Here is a 24,377-nt window from a genome sequence, read left to right as displayed (position 1 = left end):
GAGAAAGGGAAAGGAAGATATGTCGGGTGGGTGAGGGGTTGAATGAAGAGAATGTTCCTGAGGCTGCAGCCTCGGAGCTTCGTGGCTGTGTTTCAGGTCTGATAAAATGGCACTCCTCTTTGCTCGGGAAGCTAGCATCGACAGAGCTGGGACTAAGAAGACAGGGAGTAACATCAGTGGCTTTAAGTATACTGTCCTGTATTTCTCTGTGTGTTGAAAAAAAAACCTCCTACAAGCCACTGAGAGCTACTAACTGAAAAAGGCAGCTGTTTGGGTTTTGTTTAATTCGTTTCTTTACAATTGAACTGGGTGGCAGGCCGGCATGCACCAAATCAATAGTTGTGAAATGCTGCCAAACCAGCTGTTTGTGAAACACAGACACTGTTTTGGATCTCAAACCTCATTCAGTCTTTCAAGCGGTGTTATTTGATACCTACACATTTAAAAACGTATTTTTAACAAGGATAGATGTGGAGATAGATATTCATGGAGCTTTTCAAACCTCTTTTTGACTTCTGTTAAATGAATTACTGTGTATGTCGCCGGCTGCTTTCACTGTACAGTCCTTGGAAAGAATTGTCACAAAGAGTTGTCATAAAATGTGGTGATTGTAGCATTTAATGGTACTCATAGAAGAATAGACAGCAGATTTCTGTGTCATGATTCAACTGGCATGCGACTGTATCCACTTCAGTGTGTGGTGTAGGAAAGGTTCTTTGGTGGTTGTGGTCATGACTAATAAAATATAAAACCACACAAAGATATAGTTTACCAAGATAAACACTGTAATTTGGTTATTTGACATCTCTAGAATACTCTCTCTAATAATATCTCATTCCTCTATATGTAATCATACACATATACTGGAGTTGAAATCAGCGTCTTTGGAAATTATTCTTCAAACTGAGATTATGTCTCGGCCTTGACTCTCATTATCAACTTATTGTCAGGAGACAGAAATTCCATGGAGAGTCTAATTAAAAGCTTTCTAATTGAAGGCTAACATCTGGCTTGTTTTCAAGTTTGAACAACTTCTAACTTTCCTCAAAAAGAAACGGCACTTTCACATCAGTAGTGAGGGATCACTTTTGCTGTGATGTTTGAGGTTTTTTTTTTTTCTGTGTACAACTGATTGCACACTGACTGCAGACTTTATGTGTGTGTGTGTGTGTGTGTGTGTGTGTGTGTGTGTTATGTGTGTGTGTATGCCATCAGTCTGACGACCCTGTGTGATAAGGCTGCCTGGGGAGTGGAGATAAGTGTTTTGAGGCGAAAATTGCATTCATAGCCACTCTGCAGCGTGTTGCGCAGTATCTTAAAGCCACATATCTGCCAGTATTTATGTGTGTATGTGTGTGTGACCACACTCCTCAAACAAATGGACTTTTCCCTCATCTGACTGGATTGTTTTGACCACTGGGTCTTTATCTATTGATGGATAACTTCTAGCTATTATGGAAATCACTGCAATAATATGATGAAAGCTAATGGCAGAGTAATAGAAGGTAAGGCAGCTTAATTACCAAACAAGGCAAATATTTTACAAGCACTGCCTGGGTCTTATAATTAAAGGTTAGTAAGCCACTCTCACTGCAGCTGCTCAGTAGAGTAACCAGAAGTGTATTATTGTCTATTAGGGTACTCATGCTTGTTGAAAGTGGCATTACACTTTGTTCATATTTAATGTTACAGCCAGCTTGTAAGCTTCGTTAGAGTGTATATTTTAAAGTGTATATAAGGAATGTGGTGTTTGCTTAAGATTGCACAGTGCTTTACATGCAGTAATGTTTTTCACCACTAAACTTTCACCACTTTTGTTTGACTTTATCTACACTTTTTGGCTTTTTAGTAATGTAATACACATTCATTTTCTTTTCTCTCTTCATATACTTGGTTGGCCTGTGTGCTAGTGAGATTCATAGCAGTAGTTCTCATTGGTGTTTTAGACCATAACATGAGGAAGGATGGCCTGGTGGTTAGGATGTTTGCATGCTGGATCGATAGCTTCCCTGCTCTCGCCCACTAGCATTAATAAGATCATTGATTAGCTGCCTCCAACTGATTGATTACCCTTTTACAGCATCGAATCAGACTATTATTAGTTCCCCCTCTGAGGGGACGCTTTTGTGCCTAATGAAATTGCTTGTGTGCGATAAAATGTTGATTAGAGAATTTTTGGTAAAGCTCAGTTTTTTTGATAACGTGCTACTGAATTTCTAGATCATGCTTAAAGGCCTGTAAGTAGAAGGATAAGTTTTACATGCAGTCCTTATTTCCCAGGATGTGATAAATCTAGAAGTACACACAATCAAATGCACACTAACACACACAACATTGTGTATATGCAAGTAGTCGAGAAGCCAGCAGACACATACATATATTCACACAAGCTTGGAGGAAGTGTTTTGTGGTTTCGATGTTCGGTGCAGTTAGGAGGAGGAGTAGGTCTGGTGGAGCGTAGGGAGTGATGGATGAGAAGCCGTCTTGGTTTCATTCCAATAAATGAGCGGCGTTCCACTTGGGCTTCCCTTCACAGCCTCAGCTAGCAGAGCCACGATGGAGACGGATGGGCCTCTCACTGCTGGGTGTTAGAAGAGAGCAGAGGGGAGAGAGGGAGAAATTACAGGGTGAGGAAAGAGGTGGGTGCAGAAAGGGAGAGAGAGAGAGAGAGATGGGGGGATATAATAATGGATAAGGGCAGCTAGAGAGTGAGAAGGAAGAGGCAAAACAAGACAGTGAGGGAAGAGGAAACGAGTTGGAAAGAGAAGTGGAATAGGAAAAGTGGAATGAGAGAGGAAGGAAGGATGGGTAAAGGAAAGAAAGCGAAGGCTCCATCTCCCTGTTTCTGTTTGGCTGACTGCACCAGGGCAAGGATATATGGATATGCCATAGCTGATATGACATGTAGCACGCTTGGCTGTGCATTCTGATTATGTGTTGGATTGTGGAACGTGCAAGTGTGACCATCTCATCCTGCCAAGTCTGATAGCTAACATTAACCAACCAAGAAGATAAAATTGGTCCAGGGAACTAACAGGGGCTGTATTACACGATGTTCCTTAGTCTAACCTAATCTATTTTTTCTCCCCCCCGCCTCTCCCCCTTTTTCCTCCCTTTTATGTCGTCTCTCTTTTTCACCTTTTTCTCTTCTGCATTGTTATTCCATCCTTTCTTCATTTCTTGCTTTTTTCCATCTTCTGCCACTCACGTCCTCTTTTTGCCTCTGACTGAGTCATCTCCACCCAGCTCCCTGTGTTTTATTTGATTTGGTTTTATTCGTTTATTTAACAGGAACTATACAGATAAACATTGTTACACACAGAAAAGCAATGCAACTGATGTCACATACATATATATATATGTATAGCCCGCATCTCTGGTTAGGCTTTTAAAACTAGGTTCAAGCTATTGTCTTCTTCTGTTCCCCTTTGTCTCAACCTCTCTTCCCTCTCTTTTTCTCTACAGACATATCCCTCCAGAGTGGCCCTGGTGCCCAGTATGAGACCTCTCATTGGGGCGCCTCTTTACCAGTTGACAGCCCCTCCAGTGCCAACAGCTGGGACAAAGTGATTATTGACGGAAGTGACACAGAAGCTTGGCCCTCCATCAGCCGCAGTAGTGACCCCAGCCACCCTGCAGCAACAGAATGCCCCTTGGGCTCAGCTAGTTCCAACCCAGACACCAGTGCTGTCACTACCACCAGTAGTAGTAGTTTTCTGAGTATGGCCACAGGTGCCACAGGCCAGCAGGCCCACTACGCCTCTCTCAAATCTAACAATAACATGATGACAGGACCTGGGTCAGCCAACACATTAGCTGGGAACAGAGGCTGGGTCTCAGATGCAAAACAAGATGGTATGAATGGTGGCCGTGTAGGAGCGCCCAGTAACTGGGGGTCTCCCAATTTTAACTTGAACCTCAATCCTAATGCCAACCCATCAGCTTGGCCTGTTCTGGGCCATGAGGGTGGTGGAGGTGGTGGTATTGGCCCTAATGGGGTGTCCAACTCATCATCCCTTCCACCAGGTATTAATGGCAATGGAAATATGGGAAATGGGACCCTGGGAGGTGCGGATACGAGTGGAGGAGGTTGGGGTGGCATGATAAGTGCTAATGAAAGTGATAAGCAGCACCCTTCAACCAACACAAGCTTGTCCTTCAATATGGAACCTGCTAACCTTAACACTGACGGACCAAACCACACTAAGCAACAGCAGCAAGCTCAGGAGCCTATGAGCCCTATCCATGGGTTAACTGGCTGGGGAGGCCAGTCACCCACTGAATCATCCCAGCTCAATGGGGACACAAAAGGCAGCTCTGTATGGGGTAGTGGAGAAAATAAGGCAGCTGACTCCCCCAAGGACTCAGGCTGGGACTCAGCTCCTTCTGGAGGCCTCTCTGCCTGGGGCCGCCAAGGCAGTGGTGGTGGTGGGAGTAGTGGAAGTGGTGGCTGGGGTGACTGGGGAAAATGCTCTGGTGGTGGTGGAGATACATCTAAAGGCTGGGACTCAGTAGATGCTGGTAGTTCTGGTTCAGGCCAAGAGCAGCAACTTAACTCATGGGGCCAGCAGCCTGGAACAGCCCCAGCAAGTGAGGGTAGTGGGGACAGCAGTGAAGGTCGATCCCACCACAGAGACAGGTCTTCAAGCATGGATTTTACACCTGTGCTACCCCGACAGGACCTGGACCCAAGGGTGCTGAGTAACTCGGGTTGGGGACAGACCCCCATCCGACAGCACACCGTATGGGAGATGGAAGAAGCCAACTCTGATGATGTGAAGAGCAACAGCAGCTCGGACACCTTAGGAAGCTCAAGCTCTAATGGTGGACCATCAGCCACCAATGGAGGTACCATAAACCCTAACATTGGCCCCAGTCAGAGGCCTGGGTCTGGAGGAAAAAATGACAGTGAAGGATCATCATCCTCTGGCTGGGGAGCCCCTCCACTTCAGTCAATCCAGACTGGATCAGGATGGGGGGACCCCCCACAGTCACTCAACAAAGCCTCAAATGGCACCACCAGTGGCTGGGGCGACCCTTTGCCTACCAATGGTCCTAAAAGTGCAGGCACACCATCCTGGGGATCCGAGGACAAGTCACCCAACTGGGATGATGGTCTGACGAAAAGCCAGCCTACTAACTGGGGAGAGGGTCCCAAAAGCTCCCATGGTTGGGGCAACAGTAATGGGGGCTCCAATAGCTCCAGCACAAGGGACTGGGGAGAAGCAGAAGTCAAGAACAATGGGTCCTCCAGCAGCATGTGGGAAGGAGAAGGAGGAAATGGAGGAAGTGGTGGGTGGAAGGAAAGCCCCAGAGGAGGAACTAGAGGAGGAGGCTGGGGTAAGCCTGCTTCTGCTGTGAGTAATAGCAGCTGGGGGGAGACCCCACGTGCCAATGGCCCAGTGCAGGGAGGCTGGGGCTCCTCCAAGCCCCAGGAGAGTAGCAGCAGTAGCACCGGCAGTGGAGGAGGTGGCAGCATTGGTTCTTGGGGTGGTCCTGGTTCTGTGAAGCAGAACACCTCTAGCTGGAGCAGTGTCAACAAACAGGACCAGGGTATGGAGCCCACTGGCTGGGAAGAGCCTTCCCCTCCCTCCATCCGCAGGAAGATGGAGATTGACGATGGAACGTCCACCTGGGGCGATCCCAACGCCTACAACAAGACTGTCAACATGTGGGATCGCAACAATCCCTCTAGTAACCCAGGCAACAGCGGCCCACCTCCCAGTAAGAATGGTGGAATGATTATGCCCAACAATAACAACAACAATCACTCTGTCGGCCCTGGCAACAACAATCACTCTGTCGGCCCTGGCAACAACAATCACCATCATGCTCACCACATGCACCACCATCCCCATCATGGCCATCCCCCAACTCACCTGCAGCACCATGGAAACAACAATGGGTCACCCAACAATGGCGCTTCACACCCAGGTGCGGGCCCCCAGGGTAGACCCCCCCTCGCCAACTCAGGTAACATAGTATGGCTGTGCTGTTGTGTTCAAAATGTTTGTATGACTTGAAATTAAAGTAATATTTGATGTACTGAAATGCTGAAAAAGGTATAATCTCAAAAACCAATGCAAAAGGCAGTGGAATGTTTAAAACTGTAGAATATGTCAGTCAGATCTTAAAAAAATTATATACATATAAAACCTGATGTTTTTGAGACTCAGAGTTTTATCTGACAGCATAATTATGTTTTATTAATGGTATTAAGCTTTAGAGCTGGTCTTAATGAACTGAATGAAGTATGAAGATAAACAAAGCTTAAGTGGAGAGCTGTTTTTACTCATCAACACATAAAGTGACTAAATTACCAATAAAAGCAGCATCGGCATGGATTGTTATTCCATTCAAGGATTATTTCTTAAAAGAATTTTCTCACAGTGATTATTAAGTAGATAGTCTCAGAGGTATTGAGGACCTCTTAATGGCCATGCATACATAATTAAGACTGTACAGCAAGCTTGAGTGAGTGCTGCAGCCAGTTCAAACAAGTCTTTGTGAAGACAAAGGCCATGCATATAGATATGGCAGAGATTTAATGCTCAACACTCTCCTCTACTTTTGATTATGAATGAGACTATTGCCCCCTGCTGTCTGAAATTTGCAATACACTTACAAGGAGCATCATGGCCACCTTAAGACACAGTTTCACTGAATACAGTTAGAATTATGAATCAGTCATCTCTACTGAAACCAGTATAGATAAAAAGAGAAAGAGTGAACTTAGTAAGAGAAAGTATATAGCAAAGAGAGAAGAGATGGAGTGAAAGCCCTCTCTACATATAGGCAGCATGGCACTGCCTCAACTGTCAGTATACTCTCTTATTAACTTGTCATGCAGCTCATCATGAGGGCCTGAAAAGACAGAGAGTCTCAAACAGTGCACGGGGGTGTCAGTTGCTTGAATGATCATGATATAGTTTTGGGTAAAAGACAGTTTAAGATCTGACCTGTGTATTGATATAATTTAGTTCTCAAACAGTCTTAAATTCACATCCTTACTACTTGTGAAGGACTTAAAGCCTGGCCACACTAGCATTTAAAAAAATCAATGTATTTGCTTGTTATTTTGTGGTGTGACTGCCGCCTTAAAGGGAGTAATGTATAACTGCAAGAATAAATTTGTTAGTGGTGAAGATTTTACTGCACTATATACTTATTTTATCATTTTTTTCTAAATCACCTCCCCTGTCTTCCAGGTTGGGGAGAGCTTCCCAATGTTCAGCCCAAATCGGAGCCTGCTTGGGGAGAACCAGCAACTCCAACAACTGTGGACAATGGCACTTCTGCCTGGGGCAAGCCCCCAGGGGGTGTAGGAGGATGGGGAGATGGTGGCCACGAGCCCTCTGGACCTTATGGCAGGGCCAACGGACCCCCGGGTCCTGCACCCTGCAAGCCAGGTAACACTCTTAGATAAATAATATATGCAGATGTAGTTATACATGATGGCAACCATAGGAAATCAGCATGGTCTAACATTGAAAATGTACCCTGTGTGCTTTATATACTACCCCAGCAAAGTGCTACACAGAACAGACTAATTAAGTTAGTTTCAGGTGTAGTCGTATACAAGGCAATTTCACACAATCTAGAGAATACCACACATTGTAAATTGGACTGCAGATTGTGTGGCATTTGGAAGATTAGTGCAATGAAGAACAGCCTTTCTGAATGATTGTCACCTTAGGTGTTTAAGGTCCAGCTTGTATATACGCACAAACACACTTAGTTAAGGAACAAAAACAGTAAATTTCTTCAGACTTGTACCATTTGTGCCAATTCTAAAGATTTTTGTCAGTGCTACTGGAGAAATGCTGGGATTAAAGCAACTGCACACCTCAGTAGAGCTCAGTTATTGTGCTACTGGTTTAAAATGAAAATGTTAGAGGGTGTTGTAAGGGGAACATGCAGCATGTTAATGGCAACAGTGGCACCAAGTGGTCAGGTTGGAAATTACCAGCTGCTCACACTGAAATGGCTTATGTATAGTGTATATCACACTTCAGATAACCAACTAGATTTTTATTTGTTGCTTTGATCTTAATCTTTCTCACCTCATCTCTCTCAGGCCCCAAACCTATGCAAGATGGCTGGGGAAACGGAGGAGAGGAAATGGGCATGTCTAGCAGCCAATGGGACACTGAGGATGGGGACATGTGGAACAGCCCCACCTCCCAGGAGAGCAGCTCTTCTTGCAATTCCTGGGGCAATGGACCCAAGAAGGGCCCGAGCAAGGTCAGAATGCATGTGACTTACATTATAGTCATACCGGCAGATGGAGGGGATTATTTTCATATAAAGAAACTACATTATTGACAAATTAAATTACAATTATCCTGCTTGTGTGTTCTCAGGTGAAGATGGGCAACAAGCCAGACGAGGCCTGGATCATGAACCGTCTCATCAAACAGCTCACTGACATGGGTTTTCCGGTACGGAGGAGATATATTTAGAGAGAAGTTCTAACACTGACACGTAGCACTGATAAGCTTTCTTTAAGGCAGATCTTATTTTAATAAAGATAGCTCATTACAATGAACACAGTCAATTAAAGGTGCAGGTAAACCATCCCATCTAAACATGAGAAACTGTTAAATAAGGAAGACCATCTCCTGCAGTTAAACCATGGTCAGTGACGTATGTTATGTTATATTTGTATTACAGAGAGACCCTGCTGAGGAGGCTTTGAAGAGCAACAACATGAACCTTGACCAGGCCATGAGTAAGTTAACTTATATATTTGTGTGTCATTCATTTGACTCAGACTTTTTGGACCCTACTGTATAACTGCACAAATTTGCAGCATTTTTTTAATTTCAAGTAAATAAGCTCCCAATTCAGAGGAAATACATAAAAACTACACTTCATAATACCCCATTCTGTCTTCCTCTCTGCTTCCAGGCGCCCTGTTGGAGAAGAAGACAGACCTGGACAAGCGTGGCATGGGCATGTCTGATTACAGCAACGGCCTGAACAAGCCCCTGGTGTGCCGGCCCTCTGCGCTCTCCAAAGACCCCTCCGACCGCAACACCTTTCTTGACAAGGTAAGACATTAAGCATCTGAACAGCTTTCAGAACTGTTTGCAAACATACGTGGGAAATAATACGTCTAAAAAACATAAATCTATGGTATTTATTCCTCTACTGATTTTTCTGGGTTTTTCCCTTTTGTATATATTTTACATTGTGTTCTATTTTGATGTGTGCTAAACTGAAAGATTATCGAAGGCTTGTTATCATTTTCATCATCCGAGATTTCTTGTTGTCAGTAGTACAAATATTAGCATAATATCAATGATTATTGTGTGTAATATCTAATTATTAATTCTTTTTTCTCATCGCCCATTTTTCCCTCGTCACCCGTTTATCTTGGTCTGCTCCAGGATGGTGTTCTGTCAGATGACGCCCCCCCATCACCGTTTCTGCCTTCCCCCAGCCTGAAGCTCCCCCTGGCCAACAGTAGCCTTCCTGGGCAGGGTCTGGGACAGGGCAACCCGGGGCTGGCCATGCAAAACTTGAACAACAGACAGGTAAGACATTCCCTGCACACAGTTCCACTATGCATCTGTTAGTGAACTTAAATAGACATTGAACTGCAGTAAATATTGAAATGCTCTTGTTAAGGTAACATTATTGGAATTTATTGACAGATTATACAGAACCTGCAAAATGGTAAATAGTTTTAAATCATGCGAGATGTAAGTGTATATGATGCAGTGAATGCAACAACAAATAAACTGACTTCATCTTACACACATCTCTCTTAGCCACATCTCCACTTTTCTATTGCTCACTTCTGTGTTTATGACCTTGCCTGAAGTGCCCATTGAAACCAGATAGTTATGTTCTATCAAATACCACCGCCAGAGGCAGCCATGGCCTAGAAAAACAACAATATGTCCTTGAAGCCCAAACAAAGGCACTGTAAGCGAGCCTTTTTTTTTTTTTTTGGCACTGAATAGAAAGACTTCTCCAACCACATGAAATTAGGAAATGTGGAGAGGGCTGCCTTTTCAGGCTAATTGTTTGGGGCCCTTTGAAAAATCAAAATAGTCACAATTTCATGATCTAAGAGCTAACTGCTCTCACGTAGTGTTCGGTATACGCTTTGGTGCACAAGGGTGTAGTGTGAAGTGTGAAGACCTTGAGGGTAAATGCTTTGAAAAATGTTTTTCGACATCGCTATGTGGGCTGGGAATATCATCGACTCAGGCTAAGCTTTTGAGTGCACTTTTTTTTTTTCTTTTTCATCCAATTCAAGTGCACTCATTCGTGTACTGAATGAACCCATCTTCTTTTCCACAAAGGCGTGACAGCTGGATGCTCAACTCTTGACCTCACTCTTGAGGTTTTCTGTAGCTGTTTGCCGGAATGGTCAAGGCTACACACCATTCTTCCCAATTCAGTGGCTCAGCTCTTCGCTGCATAATGATGTGTGAAATGTGCTCGGGTAATTTGAATAAACATGGAAGTTTTGTAGACGTTTAATTGTCTCCTCACGACTCCTGCTTCTAGATACCCAGTGGAATGTTTGGCAGTAGTGGAGCAGCACAAACCCGGGCCATGCAGCAGCAGCAGCAGCCTCCTCCTCAGCCACCAGTGCCACCTCTCAGCTCCTCCCAGCCTAGTCTACGTGCGCAAGTGCCTCAGTTTCTCTCCCCTCAGGTAGATAACCACACACAGAACACACAATAATGTACATGTTTTATTTACGATATGCAGCTATATCATTTTATAACATACAGGAACATGTATATGTTAACATGTCTTGTGTGCATCATCACAAGTTATTATTTGTGGACCCTATTGTGCCCACTTTGCTTAGCAAGACACAGCTCTATTTGCAGGCCTTCTCTCTCTCTCTCCTCTCTTTTCCTCCTTGCATGCATGTAGCAGTTACTAGTTTTGCCAGAAGCTGCTCATGTTCCGTTGTTGTGATTTGCGATGACTAACTTGTCATCTTTCCTTTTTGCTCCCCCCTTTCTTCCCTTCCCTCCAGGTCCAAGCACAGCTCTTGCAGTTTGCAGCAAAAAACATTGGTCTGAACCCTGCACTTTTAACCTCACCAATAAACCCTCAACAAATGACCCTGTTGTATCAACTTCAGCAACTGCAAATGGTGAGTCAGAGTCCCTCTCTCCTTGTGTATTCATAGTGCGACTTTTACTCAGGGACCTGAGGCAGAGATGGTGTGTTGTGGACTTTTTCTAATCTAAATGGAAAGGAGATTAAAACAAGCACACAATACTAAAACATGTCAGACTTTTTCTAATGTCTTGATGTTAGTTTTTGATTTCATTGACTGACAAAAATCTAATGAACAACGAAAAATATGTCCATTTAAAAACACAAGTAAAAGTAGAGCTTATGTGGGTTAAGAATGTTTACTTTGCCAAAGGTCTCTCATTTATTATGTATGAAAAAGATCATCATTAATGTTTTTAATCCTTGTATTGTACATTCAGGCGTACCAGCGTTTACAAATCCAGCAGCAGATGATGCAGGCGCAACGCAATGTTTCCGGCCCCATTAGACAACAAGAGCAGCAAGTGAGTCAACAGATGCATCATTACACTCACAAAAAGCATGATAATGATTGTTATTAATTTCATGAGTGACCTCGTGTTAGCACTGATTCACAACACATCAGTGCTCAGCTCCAATACTGTGACACAACATCATTTTTTCTCATGAAAAAAACATGTGTTGTTACGTCAATTGTTGCTCAAACTTCAAGAATATCTGCATGGGAATAGGTTACTTCTCGTTCAGCATGAACCAACTATTTGAGTTTGTTCTCTTTTTTGGAAGATCTGCTGCAAGATGAGGTCTGCTGAAAGAGGATATGCATGTGTGAACATGTTGTTGTTCCTTCTGCCGTTTCTCTCAACTTCACCTTGTTTTCTCAGCAATATCAAATCATTTAATTCATCTTAATTGTTCCTCCTCTCATGACTTGCTTGCTTGACATGCTTCTCCTTTATGATAACGCTTCTCTTTTCTCCCAGGTTGCACGTACAATCACCAACATGCAGCAGCAGATCCAGCAGCACCAGCGTCAGCTGTACCAGGCGCTGCTGATGAAGCAGCAGCAACTTCCCTCTCATTCCTCCTCCTCTTCCTCCTCCGCTGGTCTGCATCCCCCTGGTGGCCCAGCTGGAGGCCCTGGCTCCGGCAAATCAACCCTGGACCCTTTCACAGGCCCACACCAGGCTCCGGGCCTCGCCGACACACTGCACACCAAAGAGCCGCCGTCTTCGCCCAACGCCTACAGCACCTACCCTCTCTGTGAGTCTGGGATGGGGAACACACTGAATGGAGTCCACACAGTTTGAAACTCACAAAGAGTGTAAAGAGAGCGAACAGTAAACGGTGAAGCTGTTATTACTGAGATAAAATTGCTCTGGATTATTCCTTCCTGTGAATCCCTCAATCAGGAATGGTAGATGTAGCTACTCACAATTCATACATGCATTATGTTAACCACTAATAGATGTGTACAATCAAAAACACAATCAGTCTATAGACATTTTTCTTTGAGAAATACATGCAGAATTATAGCAAGGATCAATGAACAACTTTTGTGGAATTCAATGTGTGTTTTTCTTTTGGGCTGTTTTCACTGGATTTTTGATAATGGATACAAAGCAGTGACTTGCATATGACGAATAAAGATTCTTGTGTTTTGTGCGCAGCTGGACTGAATCCAAACATGAATGTAAACTGCATGGAGGTTGGGGGTCTGTCCCTGAAGGAGCCCCCTCAGCCCCAGTCCCGCCTGTCCCAGTGGACACACTCCAACTCCATGGACAGCCTCTCTGGCAACTCCTCAAACATGGAGAACAATCTCAATAAGCACGGTATGTTGAAGAAAGTACACAAGTAGTAGTAGTAGTAGTAGTACCCAAATGAAAAAACCTGTACTGTAAAGAGTTCACATGACCATATATATCCATAAAGTTAGAATTGTCAATCAATTTCAATGCCAAGTGGAACTTGGCAGCTAATATGTTGTGCAATACCAGTTAGTTTCTGTCAGTGTTTGCAAAATTGAAAATTTGCAAAATGTGGAAGTTTGAAGGTTCATAGTTAAGATTTATCTTAGCTACATGTGCAGATGAAAAACCCAACAGCTGTCACAAGCTTGTTGTCACTTGAGTGTCTCATTGCAACAGTTGAGGTGTCATCAGCCTTTTCCCTGTGCCTTTGTGTGTTGTCACACATTCTGACCGCAAGCTCAGCTAAGAATCACTGATCTTAAGGTGTCAGAAGGCCCCTCACCAACAGTGACAGGTCACACAGTCACATCTCCTACACACCCTAAACATATTTATATACCCTCCTTTATTCACTTTTTTTAAATTCTATTTCTGTTTTCAAGCTCATTCTCAGATTAGAATCTATAAGCCAGAAACATTTATCTTGAAGTGTCGTCTTGAAGTGCATTTCCATCGCACAGGAAGGGGCTTTCCCCTTCCTGTGCGATGGAAAGGTAATCTCAGTTTTACTTTTGATATCACACCGATGACATTTTACACCTGAAAGGTCATATATTCAGTATTTATAGTGTTCATGTTTCTCCTTTGGCAATGGTGTAAAGTACTACAGGAATGATTTACACAATGCCTGAAACTGGTGCAAAAAAGAAAAGCTCTACATTGTTGTTTTCTTTTTTTAGCTTAAAGAGTAGTTTTCACATATTATGCTCCTTATTATACTTTCAAGTCAGATAAAGTAAAGTCTGTTATTTGTCTCTTTTTATATGCCTAGGTGCCATATCTGCTGCCTCTACCCTGGGCCCCCCTGGGAAGCCCCCCCAGCTGGAGGACTCATACAGCCCATACAATCTGATGTCCAGCTCTGAGTCCCCCACCAGCCCACTGGTGCCCCCAGACAGCTGGGGCCAGGGCAAGAGCCCCAACGAGAAGATCTCCAATGGGACCAACATTAACTGGCCCCCAGGTGAAGACCAGATACAAAAACAGAACTGTTAATGCTGCACAGTTATAGCAGTGGATCCTTTTCTGTTTTTTGGTTTTAGTTTTAGTATTAGCAGTTCCCTCCACAGATCAGATCTGTTGTCTTGGTTTCCGTCTGACATTTTAAATACACCATGAAAGCTTTTAAGTAGTAGAGGCCAAAGGAACTGATGAATTCACGGAATATGTCCTGCAGCATTTGCATCAGTTTAAGAATAACTATGAAGGAAGCTGTGGCTTAGAGGCTTGTGTGACTTGTTAGAACAGATGAGAATCTTTTTTCCGATATCTGATCTTGTTGTTAAAATAACGCTTCATTCAGCGCTTAATTTCACTTCCTCAGAATTCTGCCCAGGTGTGCCATGGAAGGGCCTTCAGAACATCGACCCTGAGAATGACCCCAACATGACCCCTGGCAGCGTCCCCAGCGGTCCCACCATCAACACCAACATCCATGACGTTAACCGATACCTGCTGAGGGACAGGAATGGAGGTATGAACAGGAAATATATATTTAAAACACCCAGTAATCAATCATACACAAAAAACATGCTGCGTCATTTCTCCACCTACACAAGCTGGTCCATGTTCTCCGTTACACCACAGGCCCGAATCTTTTTCTGGTACTGATGCTTACATGAAGTGACTTGTTTGTTTTTTCTCTTTGTCCCCGGCAACAACACTGTTACCTCTACGACCATATAGCCTCTTCCCCAGCTCCTTCTCTTCAGAACGGCTCTCTGCCTTCAACCAGCAGTGACTGGCCTGTCAGTGGTTACTCTAACTCTTTCAGTCTGTCGTCCTCTGATGGAGACAGCTCAGGTACACGAACCGGAGTATCTACCCTCTATGTGTGGACCTGTCAAACCTATCCTCACAGAAAAGGGAGCCCTGACACCACGTTGTCTTGGGCTCCTACTTATCCTAAACCTTACCCAAACCCTGACCTGTTTTTGTGACCCTTCTCGCTCCAAGTCACACCTAAACTTGTTCCCTCAGTGTTTTTAGACAACACTCTTTCTGATACTAAGACAGTTACCTCACCTGAATGTGACCCTCAACCATCTGTGCTCTTTTACCCAAACCACGAAAAAACAAGCCTCACCCCTGCTGGTCATGACATCAGTACACACCCTGTGTGTGCGTCTTATGACAAGAATTCACAAAGAATTCAGAATTTATGAAGGTCATTTGTAATGTGAGTTTGTAAAATATGTAGACACTGTTTATTACATATTTTTTGCTTTTACAAAAAGATAAAGGGACTCAACAGGGACTTTACTTTAGTCTCCCATCTTAAAGCCTTAGTTGTAACATTACATCTTCATCTGTAACTCGATGTTCTATCTCCCATCTTCTCTCCATGTGAAGGTAAACTGTCTGACATGAAGTCCACCTGGTCTCCAGGGCCTATTTCCCAGAGCCAAGCCTCTCTCTCCCACGAGCTATGGAAAGTCCCACAGGGGCCGCGCAGCACCACGGCCCCTTCCCGACCCCCACCAGGCCTCACCAACACCAAGCCCTCTTCCACCTGGGGTGGCAACTCGCTGGGCCTGGCCCAAGGCTGGAGTGGCTCCTACTCCTCTGGTGAGCACTCTCCTATAAGCCACAATGTTCTCATTTCATTTTTATTAGAAGCATCTGACGGTGCTCACTTGAAACAATCTCAGTCACAAACTCACGCACCGTTCCTTCAGACACAACAACCAAAAACTGTTTGCATCATTTTGTGTCAGCCTACATGGAAACTTTGCTAAATGACTTCTTATCATATATGAACATCATTCCAGTCTTTAGTCCATTAACTATTGAAGAAAGAAGCATGATGATGCTGCTGCTAAGACTTTTTCTCAGATTGCAAAATTTAAAGCGATATACAAATTCTGTTGTTTACGTATAAATCAACAAACAATGTCTTATCAAAGGTAACGTTCATCAAAGTGATACAGAAAGCAGAAAATGCATAAGCGTAGCATAGTTCACAGCTGCCTCTTCTAGCTCACTATTTAAGGCCCGGGTAAACACACCCAACTGACATCTTGAGGTTTACTGGCTCTGTGGTAAACATGGTACACGTGACCTTATTTTGACATCGGGTTTATGTAGATCGAAGAGGAACGTCTTTTGTTAGTTGCGTAGACAAGAAATGTGTGTGGAAATAGTTCACAGTCTGAGGAAGGTGTCACTTTTTTTTTTTTTTTTTAAGTTTAACACATTGACGCAGAGCTGCACAGCCCTCTCGAAAAAACCAAGACAGCGGCTTAAAAAGAATCAACACAAACACATTTTGAAGACAACAGTTTCCATTTAAACTGTATTCTTAAGGTGTTGTTACTTGAAATGAGTTTGCTGCATATTTCCTTTGTACATAAAGCTTTTGAAGAGAAAAGCTGTCAAAGCTCTGTGTCGTGTGTTTGCTTTTCCACTAATGTCAAAGGAATCACTGATAGTGACAAAATAGCAGAAAATGAACACACTGACAGCATTTTATCATTAAAAATGGTTACTTGTTTCCAGTAAACCACTTTTAAGTTAATATCGTGTTGTTTGTATATACAGAATATATATAAAATGTATATTGTGTCTACATTTCTGTTACAGAGGGAACCACCTGGAGTACTGACAACTCCAACAGGACCAGCAGCTGGCTGGTGCTGAGGAATCTCACCCCACAGGTACGTACTCCTGCTCAAGTCAGCATGTAAATATGATTCATTAATTCAAAGATTAAAAAAAAAAAAACAGTGGATTTGTCTGATGGCTTAGAGGAAGCATACTCAAAATGTGATACAAAACATAAATTCAAATGATAAGTGAGATTAAAAAACAGGAGTCCTATAATACTGAAAAAAGAAATGCAGACAATAATGGAATGAGTGAGAGAAATAAATAGTGACTACATTTACAGTGTAAAATAGATGAATAAACTCAGATATCAGTTGTAATTGCAACTTTTTTTCACTTTTATGTTCTTTTACTGCAGATTGATGGTTCAACTCTGCGGACCCTGTGCATGCAGCACGGCCCCCTGATCACATTCCACCTCAACCTGACCCAGGGGAACGCCGTGGTGCGCTACAGCTCCAAGGACGAAGCCGCCAAGGCCCAGAAGTCTCTGCACATGTAAGCCTCAGCACAGATTCTTACATCAACCAAAGTGGGCTTAGCAAACTAAAAAATTGAGGACATTTGTTTTCAAATTCTTGCTTGTTGCTTCACATCTTAGATTAAAGTGAAGCAGCTATTAGACAGGAAGGAAATGGGGAACACTCGGGGAGAAACCCTGTGTTCCTGGTTTCTAGTCGGTGTTTTCCCCGTCTGAGAGCAGTAAAGCATTTCAAATGAGTACAAAGCTATTTCAGTATCTGACCAGTCACATGGAAAAGGAGGCAGGTAGTCATGCTGTAGTCAGCTGTATTGTAATATTACAGTGAATGTTGTAATAATCACCATGAAATTAGGGAAATACCAGTGCCAAGTTTCTCCGGAGGCACATTTGCTGTGTCTAAGAGTTGTTCCTTATTTTTGTTTTTGCTAATAGTGGCAGCCACTGCAGCTGGTCGTCATGGAAACAAAATGCAAGATATTTGACATATTTTTCATGATCAGCAGAACGAAATGTGGTTACAGCAGTACAGGAAAAAAACAGCCCCCCTAAACATCTACCCTTTGCTTAAAAAGAAGAATTTAAACGACCTTCAAATGAAAAACAATCAGAACAAAAACTGTTTCCTGACTGCTTTTTTGTCTTCCTGTCTTTGTAAGGTGTGTGCTTGGAAACACCACCATCCTGGCGGAGTTTGCCGGCGAGGAGGAGGTGAACCGCTTCTTTGCACAAGGCCAGTCGCTAGGGGCGAACACCACTAGTTGGCAGGCCAACCCAGGAACCAATCAAAACCGGATGGGCGGGGCAGCGCAGTCCCACTCAATTGGCCAGTGGAGCAGCAGCGGAGGAAAGGCCAGCGGAGGCGACCTGCTGTGGGGAGGGGTGCCCCAGTACTCCAGCCTGTGGGGACCACCGAGCGGAGAAGACGCCCGCGTGATCGGGAGCCCCACCCCCATTAACACCCTGCTGCCTGGAGATCTGCTGAGTGGGGAGTCCATGTAGGATGATGCCACAATACACTAACCAACCAAACCTGCCGCCACCGTGTCATGTAAGCCATCGGTGGAGGGTGGGATGGAGGGGAAAAAAAAAAAAAAAACTTAACGGAAAAAAAAAAAATTCAATATGAACAGGAGCAAAACCCAAGCAAATCATGTGGCGATAATCAGTATCAATTTGAACTGTTTTGAACTGTGAATTGTGAATCAGAAGGCCGGGGTCCCCACCACACAGACTGCAGACTCCAGTCCTTCTGTTTTACCTTTTTTTTGTTAGGTTTACCTTTTTTGGAAAGAAAAAAAAAAGCAAGTTTTTATTCCTTTTGGTATTTTTGAAATGCATCATATAAAACAAACTAAAACGAGACACAACACAAAGAAACCTTTTAAGTGTTTTTTAGTTTTTCCATAAGTATACATGACATTTTGTGTGAAGTGTTTTTAAGAGAAGCAATCAAAGCTGCCATCTGAGACTTTCCTTTTCCCTCCAAGAAAAAAAAAAAGAATCATCCCAAAATAAGACTTAAAACGACCATTCCCAGCATGTCCATGGCCAATGATGTGGTTCAAAGACCTTTACTAGTTATGTTAATGTTTGTTTCTCAGCACTAATATTAGCCTTAAGTGCTCTCTGGCCCAGGTCCTTCCCAAGCCGCCTTTTTTAGTTTGTTTTGTAACTGAAGAAATAGCTGAAATCTTGCACAGTTTAACCTCTGAGCCAGCAAGTGGTACAGGACACGACTGGTGACCAACTCTGTCACTGGGCAGTAAGAAGGCCTGGCCACGTGACTGGCCCTACCAATCATCAGCTTAATTATTTTAATATGTCTTCTCAAAGGGATTGACACAGCTGTTAAATGTTCTTTTTTGTAGGTCTAGATCCAAGCGCATTTTTTGATATCTATCACAACATAAGCTGAGAGAAGATTATCTTGTCAACCTGGCTGCGTGTCTCCGTTTCGTACACGAGTTATATGTGTGCACGGTGGCACCTAATCATTGACGTCTGCAAGCCCAGATCCTTCTGGTCACCTTCAACATGGAACCCAGTCGTTAACTGGTGCTTTGTCGAATTTTCTATTGTCCGATTTGTTATGAAGCCCAGCAGTCTGTATGGTCAGCCAGTTTTCTGAGGAAAAAGTAAAAGAACACAATTTCACCTTCATGTGACAGTTACATTGTGCAATATACACCATAGATCTTTCTTCCGTCCATACTCGATGTCCACCGGAGCTGGATTCTCTTTTTGTTTTTGGATTTTTCTGTTTTTGATTGTTGCTGATCGCAACAAAAAAGACTTTGGAACTTCAAAAAAAAAAAAAACCTTACCCCCCTTTTCAAAACTTGGATTCCCTCCAGGCCACCAATTCCCTTGAAACTGTTGGGAAAACTCAGCAAAGAGGAAGAAGCAGCTGTTGAACTGTGCATGCAGCAATCTTGTACTTCAAAGTGACACTGGGTACATAACAATGCACACTTCCTCTCTGCGTGCCACAGCCACACCCAACAGAAACTGAATCCACAGTGGGATTGGATGGTTCTGGGTATCTGGCACAATACCAAATAAGAGGGGTTTTTCCTAATGCAGTAGACCTACGAGTGTTCCTTGCGCTTGGTACTGTACAAACAGAAGAGACTAAGACTTTTAAAAATTCAAAGGGTTTTATCATAGCACTTATGAAGAGCAAATTGCTTCAACTGCAATCCAATAAATCAAAAAAAAGGAGCAGCAAAAACATTGAAAACGACAAAAAAAAAAAAAAAATACTGCTCTTTTATGTACTGTATCTATTCCTCGGAAATGTGTCTGGCGTTGTTCCTCTGGTAGCAGGATGAAGGGAAACAAAACTGAAATGTACCGTTGGACTTTGGGGGAAAAACTGCAGTCCAAGAATTTTTTTTTTTTTTCCTTCTTTGAACAATATCAAAGTGAATATCACTGTTACTCCAAATGTTTAGCCTTGTTCTGTTTGGAGGCACTAGACTTGCAATGTCAGCTGTCTCTGACACCCGCTGGCCTGCCAGCCTGCCAGCCTGCCAGCCAGCCAGCCAGCCAGCCAGCCAGCCAGTCAGTCAGTCAGTCAGTCAGTCGGTGGGTGAGTCGGAGTGGGGTGGGGAGGGGGAGTGTCCACTGAGTGCCTCTCTGCTGTGGTCCTCTGGGTGTCAACGCGGCAGCCCCACAGCGCAGCACTTCCTCCTGGGCTCCACTCGACCCTCCCTTCAGTCTGGCAAAGAAAGCGGCTCCTCCGAGACTGGCCAATCACGGTTCTCCGCCACACACGGCATCTCCAACGTGGGGGGGGGCCCCGCCACCACTCGACCCTGCCGTCGTCCTGCCCTCTCCCCCATCTCTCAGTTCTTTGACACAAAGATCACTTTAGCTGGAAGATGTAATAGTCATATTTCTGGAATTTTTGCCAGTTGTACTTTTTATTTTTTTGAAAAGATCATTTGACTTGATTTTTTTTTTTCAATGTGTTATATTGTTATTTTTGTCTACATGCAGTGGTCTACAAATTACTGGCTGCTGAACTAGCCCTTCACTGTTCATATGCAGAAACACTTTGGTCAGAGGTGCCTCTGTATGTTCATCCTGTGTATTGAATGCAAAACAAGGATCAATACTACAGACCGTTATTGATTGTCTATTTGTTTTTAACTGATCATGCTTTTGTGTTTGACAGTATTCTGTAGTACTTCCAGGTAGTATCTTGAGATGTGTAAAAATAGGGTGTCTCAGACGTGGGTGTGGGTGTTTGTCGCTCCAAGCTGCTCCGCCTGCCCGCAGGCTGTCCCCCCTTGCCCTTTGCCTAGCTGCTATGCTATAACCTCCTCCTCCTCCTCTCCTCCACCTCAACCAGACCCAGTAGCCCTCCCCTGACCAGGCACCAACAGGCCCTTGTATCTGTTTCTATGCAAAAGACTAGAGGCTGGGGCCCTTTACAGCACGCCAAACCTGACTCGGGAACGAGCACTCCTCCCAGAGCTTGGCAAACCCTAACACTTGTCTCCCGTGCACTCCTGTCGGCACTTCAGAACGGCCGCCGTTTCTGTAAAGTCAGGCTAAGCCACCAGAACACTGTCACGTACTCGAGTCCAAACACTTTATTAAAGGTCGGCCTTTCTCTCTGCGCTGAAGACACTTTTGTCCAGCTTGATCTCAGGGTAGGGGAGTTGATGATACCAAGTATGAGATGCAGCTCTCCGTATCTGTCCTTTCTACTGTGAGAGCGTAGTCTTAAATTTAAAGGCCATCTGCGCAACAATATGTACAGACCTCATGCCTCGAAACTTAATCCTAATTGGAAGGGAAAAGGCTGGTATTGAATCCTTTTCTCCAAAGGTGGCCTATCGTTACTGTTTTCGGGGGCCCATTATTGCATGTAAAAGATGCCAATGTAATGTGCCAATATAAATTTGCTGTGTCATACTGTATCTTTATAGAGAGCACTTCTGTTCCCTGTCCGGAGGAGCTTTGATAACCTTTGCGGAGGGTGCAGCGGGGGACAGGAGGGATCAAACAAATGGGCGGCAGCATCACACCCTTCAATGACTGAGATTTTTTTTTTTTAATGCTTTTGTGGGGAACGCCCCACACTAAGGAGAAAATCTTTACTCAGTTGGGGGTTCCAGTTTGCTACAGTGCACAGTTGATGATGGGTAATCCCGGGTACATATTTTTTTAAAACCAAAAATGAAATCGCATTTTAACGTCATTTTTATGAAGTTTGACATAAAAATCTTAAAAATGCTTAAAAAATCTAAATGAAAAAAAAAAAAAAAAGATCTATAATATGTTAAAGCTCTGCACTTCTAGCTGAAACGTCTCCGGTCGTCAGCCTCTACTACCACCATCTAAAGGAGTAGACTGGTAGCCGGGGTGCCTTTTTTGTGGATGCTGTATTTATCTTGTTTTTATGTTTGTGTCCTGCTCAAAGCGGGCCCACTGAACTGTACATTTCCACAGACCCAGATGGCTTGGGCCCACTGTATCAGCCTCACTCTCCTCACTCTGCATCAGCAGGAAGGGGGGGGGAGGGGGGGCACATTTCAAGAGGTACAAAGTCTTAAAAACAAACAAACAAAAAAAAAAAAAGTTTAAAAAAATGTTTTAAAACAAGAAAACGGGAAAAGGCTACCTTTCAGGACTTGCAGTCCTGCAGCACACAAGCAAAAATCACTATTGCCTGTTTCTGTAACTGCCTTGATCCAAGCTCAGACAGACCCAATAGCCGAGGACCTCCCAGCATCCTGTACTAACTGGAGAACCCTGACAGTGAAGGGGGTTTCCCATGCTGCACCAGCATCGAGAGGCTCTCCTCTCTACAGCTCTGTTCTAGATAGCAGTATATATGTACACACTACATATATATATATATACTGGAAGGAACGGCGTGTGGTATCACCTCTTCAGACTTCTTGGATCGTAACCTCTGAAACTTTTCATTTTTGTTTGAAAGGTCTTGGTTTAACACACCTGAAAATGAGCAATATGTATTTTCCCCGCAAATAAGTGATACGAAGGAAAGAATTTGGGTCGGATGTAAACTGATACTTGATTGATTGAAAGCGACGTCTTTCTCATACGGAGTTGGATATGCACGTTTTTGGTTTCGATGACATATTACAGTACTCTGAAGTGCTTGTACTGTACATATGTGTATTTGTTAATTAGCCCATCTAAAAGCCCAACCTGAATCACCTGGTTTGATGCATATTTACCCAGTTGATAAGAAAAAGAAAAAAAAATCACAAACATATCAAAACAAAAACAAAATATTGAACATAAATACTTGAATCATGGAGCGCCAATAACGAAATGTGAAGTCAGTAATTCTTTTTTTTTTTTTTTTTTTTGTTCTCTCTATCTGACAGGTACACTTAGGGGCTTTTAGAGAATATCAAAAATGTATTGCATTAAGTTACAAATACAAAATCTTTGAAAAAAAAAAATGCAAAAGTCATCTTAGATGTGTGCTTGAAAGTCAGATGTATGTATGAATGTGTGCGCAAGAAACTGTGTGTGTACAGGGCACATGGCCTGCTGTTATGTTCCACTCAGTATGTTCTATTTTGTGTCTGTTTTTATCTTTTTTTTTTTGTTGTTGTTGTTCTGTCAAAAACTATTCTGATAGACATTATTATCTTCTAACGTTGCACTGAGTGTCTTCTACCCCTCACTCAGCTAATCGTAGAGAAACGAGTCTAAGTACGGAGGGGAGATGGTGACAATTCATGTGTACATGTTTACTCAAGGACTTAATGGATTTTTTTTTTTTTTTTTCATTCTATCTGTAAAAAGTTTATCTACCTTATAGTGGCTTTTATTGTGGAATAATCCAATACAAGGATTATCATTGAGTATTGCACCATTTTGTTCCGATTATACAAAAAAAAAGATGAAAAAAAAATCAAAAAAGTACAAAAGTAGCAAAAAAAAAACTAAAAAACAAAAAAAAGGGGTAAAAAAAAAAAAAGAAAGAACTGTTGGCCATAGATAGCTGTAGAAGGACTAGTAATCCCGATGTTAACTTCATGGAGAAATGGAAAGGGATCAAGTGTGGGAGGTGAGTTTGTTACAAGACTCATTTCAGAGGTGCCTATCTTTTCTGTTCTTGTTTTGCAAAAAGCCACCTGTCGTTTACAAGCATTTCATTTGTCTGAAGTTCAAGGAAATAGGAATTTATAACAGGAATGTTAAAAAAAAAAACAAAAAAAAAAAATCATCTTCCATCAAATATGGACATGAAAATCTTGCAAAATGAAGATTTATGCTACTTTCAGAACTCTGGGATTGATCAGTGTTGTCATATTTCAGTTTTTAATTTCTCTTTCCGTGTCGACAGACTATCTCTGTATGTATTGATTTGTGATTTTTTGTGTTTTTTCTGCAAGCGACGCAGTTTGCTCACTATCTTGCACACTCATAAAAAGATGTGGATTTTGTCTCAGGAAGGCCAGGGTTCCAGATACCAACTCCATCATTTCTAGGTTTAATGTTTGTGTGTGGGGGAGGGGGGGTGGGGGGGGAAGAAAAGAAAAAAACAATAAAAAAACAAAAAAAACAACAACAACTGAAAACAATTAAACTCCAAGCAAGCACTGAAGGTTATGAGTTTAACAGAATATAGAGTGCCATTTGTTTAAGACAACAAAAGAAAAATGTTCGTAGCAAGTTACATATTTACCAAATAAGACTGAGAATCAACTTTGAAAAAAGTGGAGTGCTTTACATGTGAAATCTAAGTAGAAATTGCTTTACATTTAAACTGATCAATGGTTTGA

General features: G+C 43.0%; 1 protein-coding gene across 4 annotated transcripts in view; it reads left to right on the top strand.

Annotated features, from left to right (window-relative positions):
- The window catches only part of tnrc6c2 (trinucleotide repeat containing adaptor 6C2), a 55,180-nt gene extending 30,962 nt beyond the window's left edge, over positions 1-24,218 (top strand). For 2 of the 4 annotated variants that reach the window (XM_067579995.1, XM_067579982.1), the window contains 19 exons: positions 3,466-5,973; positions 7,209-7,409; positions 8,078-8,244; positions 8,364-8,441; positions 8,674-8,731; positions 8,911-9,053; positions 9,393-9,539; positions 10,525-10,674; positions 11,009-11,128; positions 11,475-11,558; positions 12,018-12,297; positions 12,705-12,869; positions 13,780-13,971; positions 14,332-14,481; positions 14,694-14,810; positions 15,360-15,575; positions 16,590-16,663; positions 16,972-17,111; positions 17,754-24,218. In XM_067579995.1, the coding sequence (XP_067436096.1) occupies positions 3,466-5,973; positions 7,209-7,409; positions 8,078-8,244; positions 8,364-8,441; positions 8,674-8,731; positions 8,911-9,053; positions 9,393-9,539; positions 10,525-10,674; positions 11,009-11,128; positions 11,475-11,558; positions 12,018-12,297; positions 12,705-12,869; positions 13,780-13,971; positions 14,332-14,481; positions 14,694-14,810; positions 15,360-15,575; positions 16,590-16,663; positions 16,972-17,111; positions 17,754-18,096 (5,333 nt within the window). In that variant the 3' untranslated portion in view covers positions 18,097-24,218. Of the gene's footprint in view, positions 1-1,325; positions 1,506-3,465; positions 5,974-7,208; positions 7,410-8,077; positions 8,245-8,363; positions 8,442-8,673; positions 8,732-8,910; positions 9,054-9,392; positions 9,540-10,524; positions 10,675-11,008; positions 11,129-11,474; positions 11,559-12,017; positions 12,298-12,704; positions 12,870-13,779; positions 13,972-14,331; positions 14,482-14,693; positions 14,811-15,359; positions 15,576-16,589; positions 16,664-16,971; positions 17,112-17,753 lie in introns of those variants that run through there. The other 2 variants (XM_067580005.1, XM_067579989.1) reach the window with 2 other exon arrangements.
- Positions 24,219-24,377: the final 159 nt, after the last annotated feature.

The sequence above is a fragment of the Thunnus thynnus genome, chromosome 3, assembly GCF_963924715.1.
Source record: "Thunnus thynnus chromosome 3, fThuThy2.1, whole genome shotgun sequence".
NCBI lineage: Eukaryota > Metazoa > Chordata > Actinopteri > Scombriformes > Scombridae > Thunnus > Thunnus thynnus.
The sequence above is the reverse complement of the archived record's forward strand: the minus strand, read 5'-3'. Positions and strand labels throughout refer to the sequence as shown.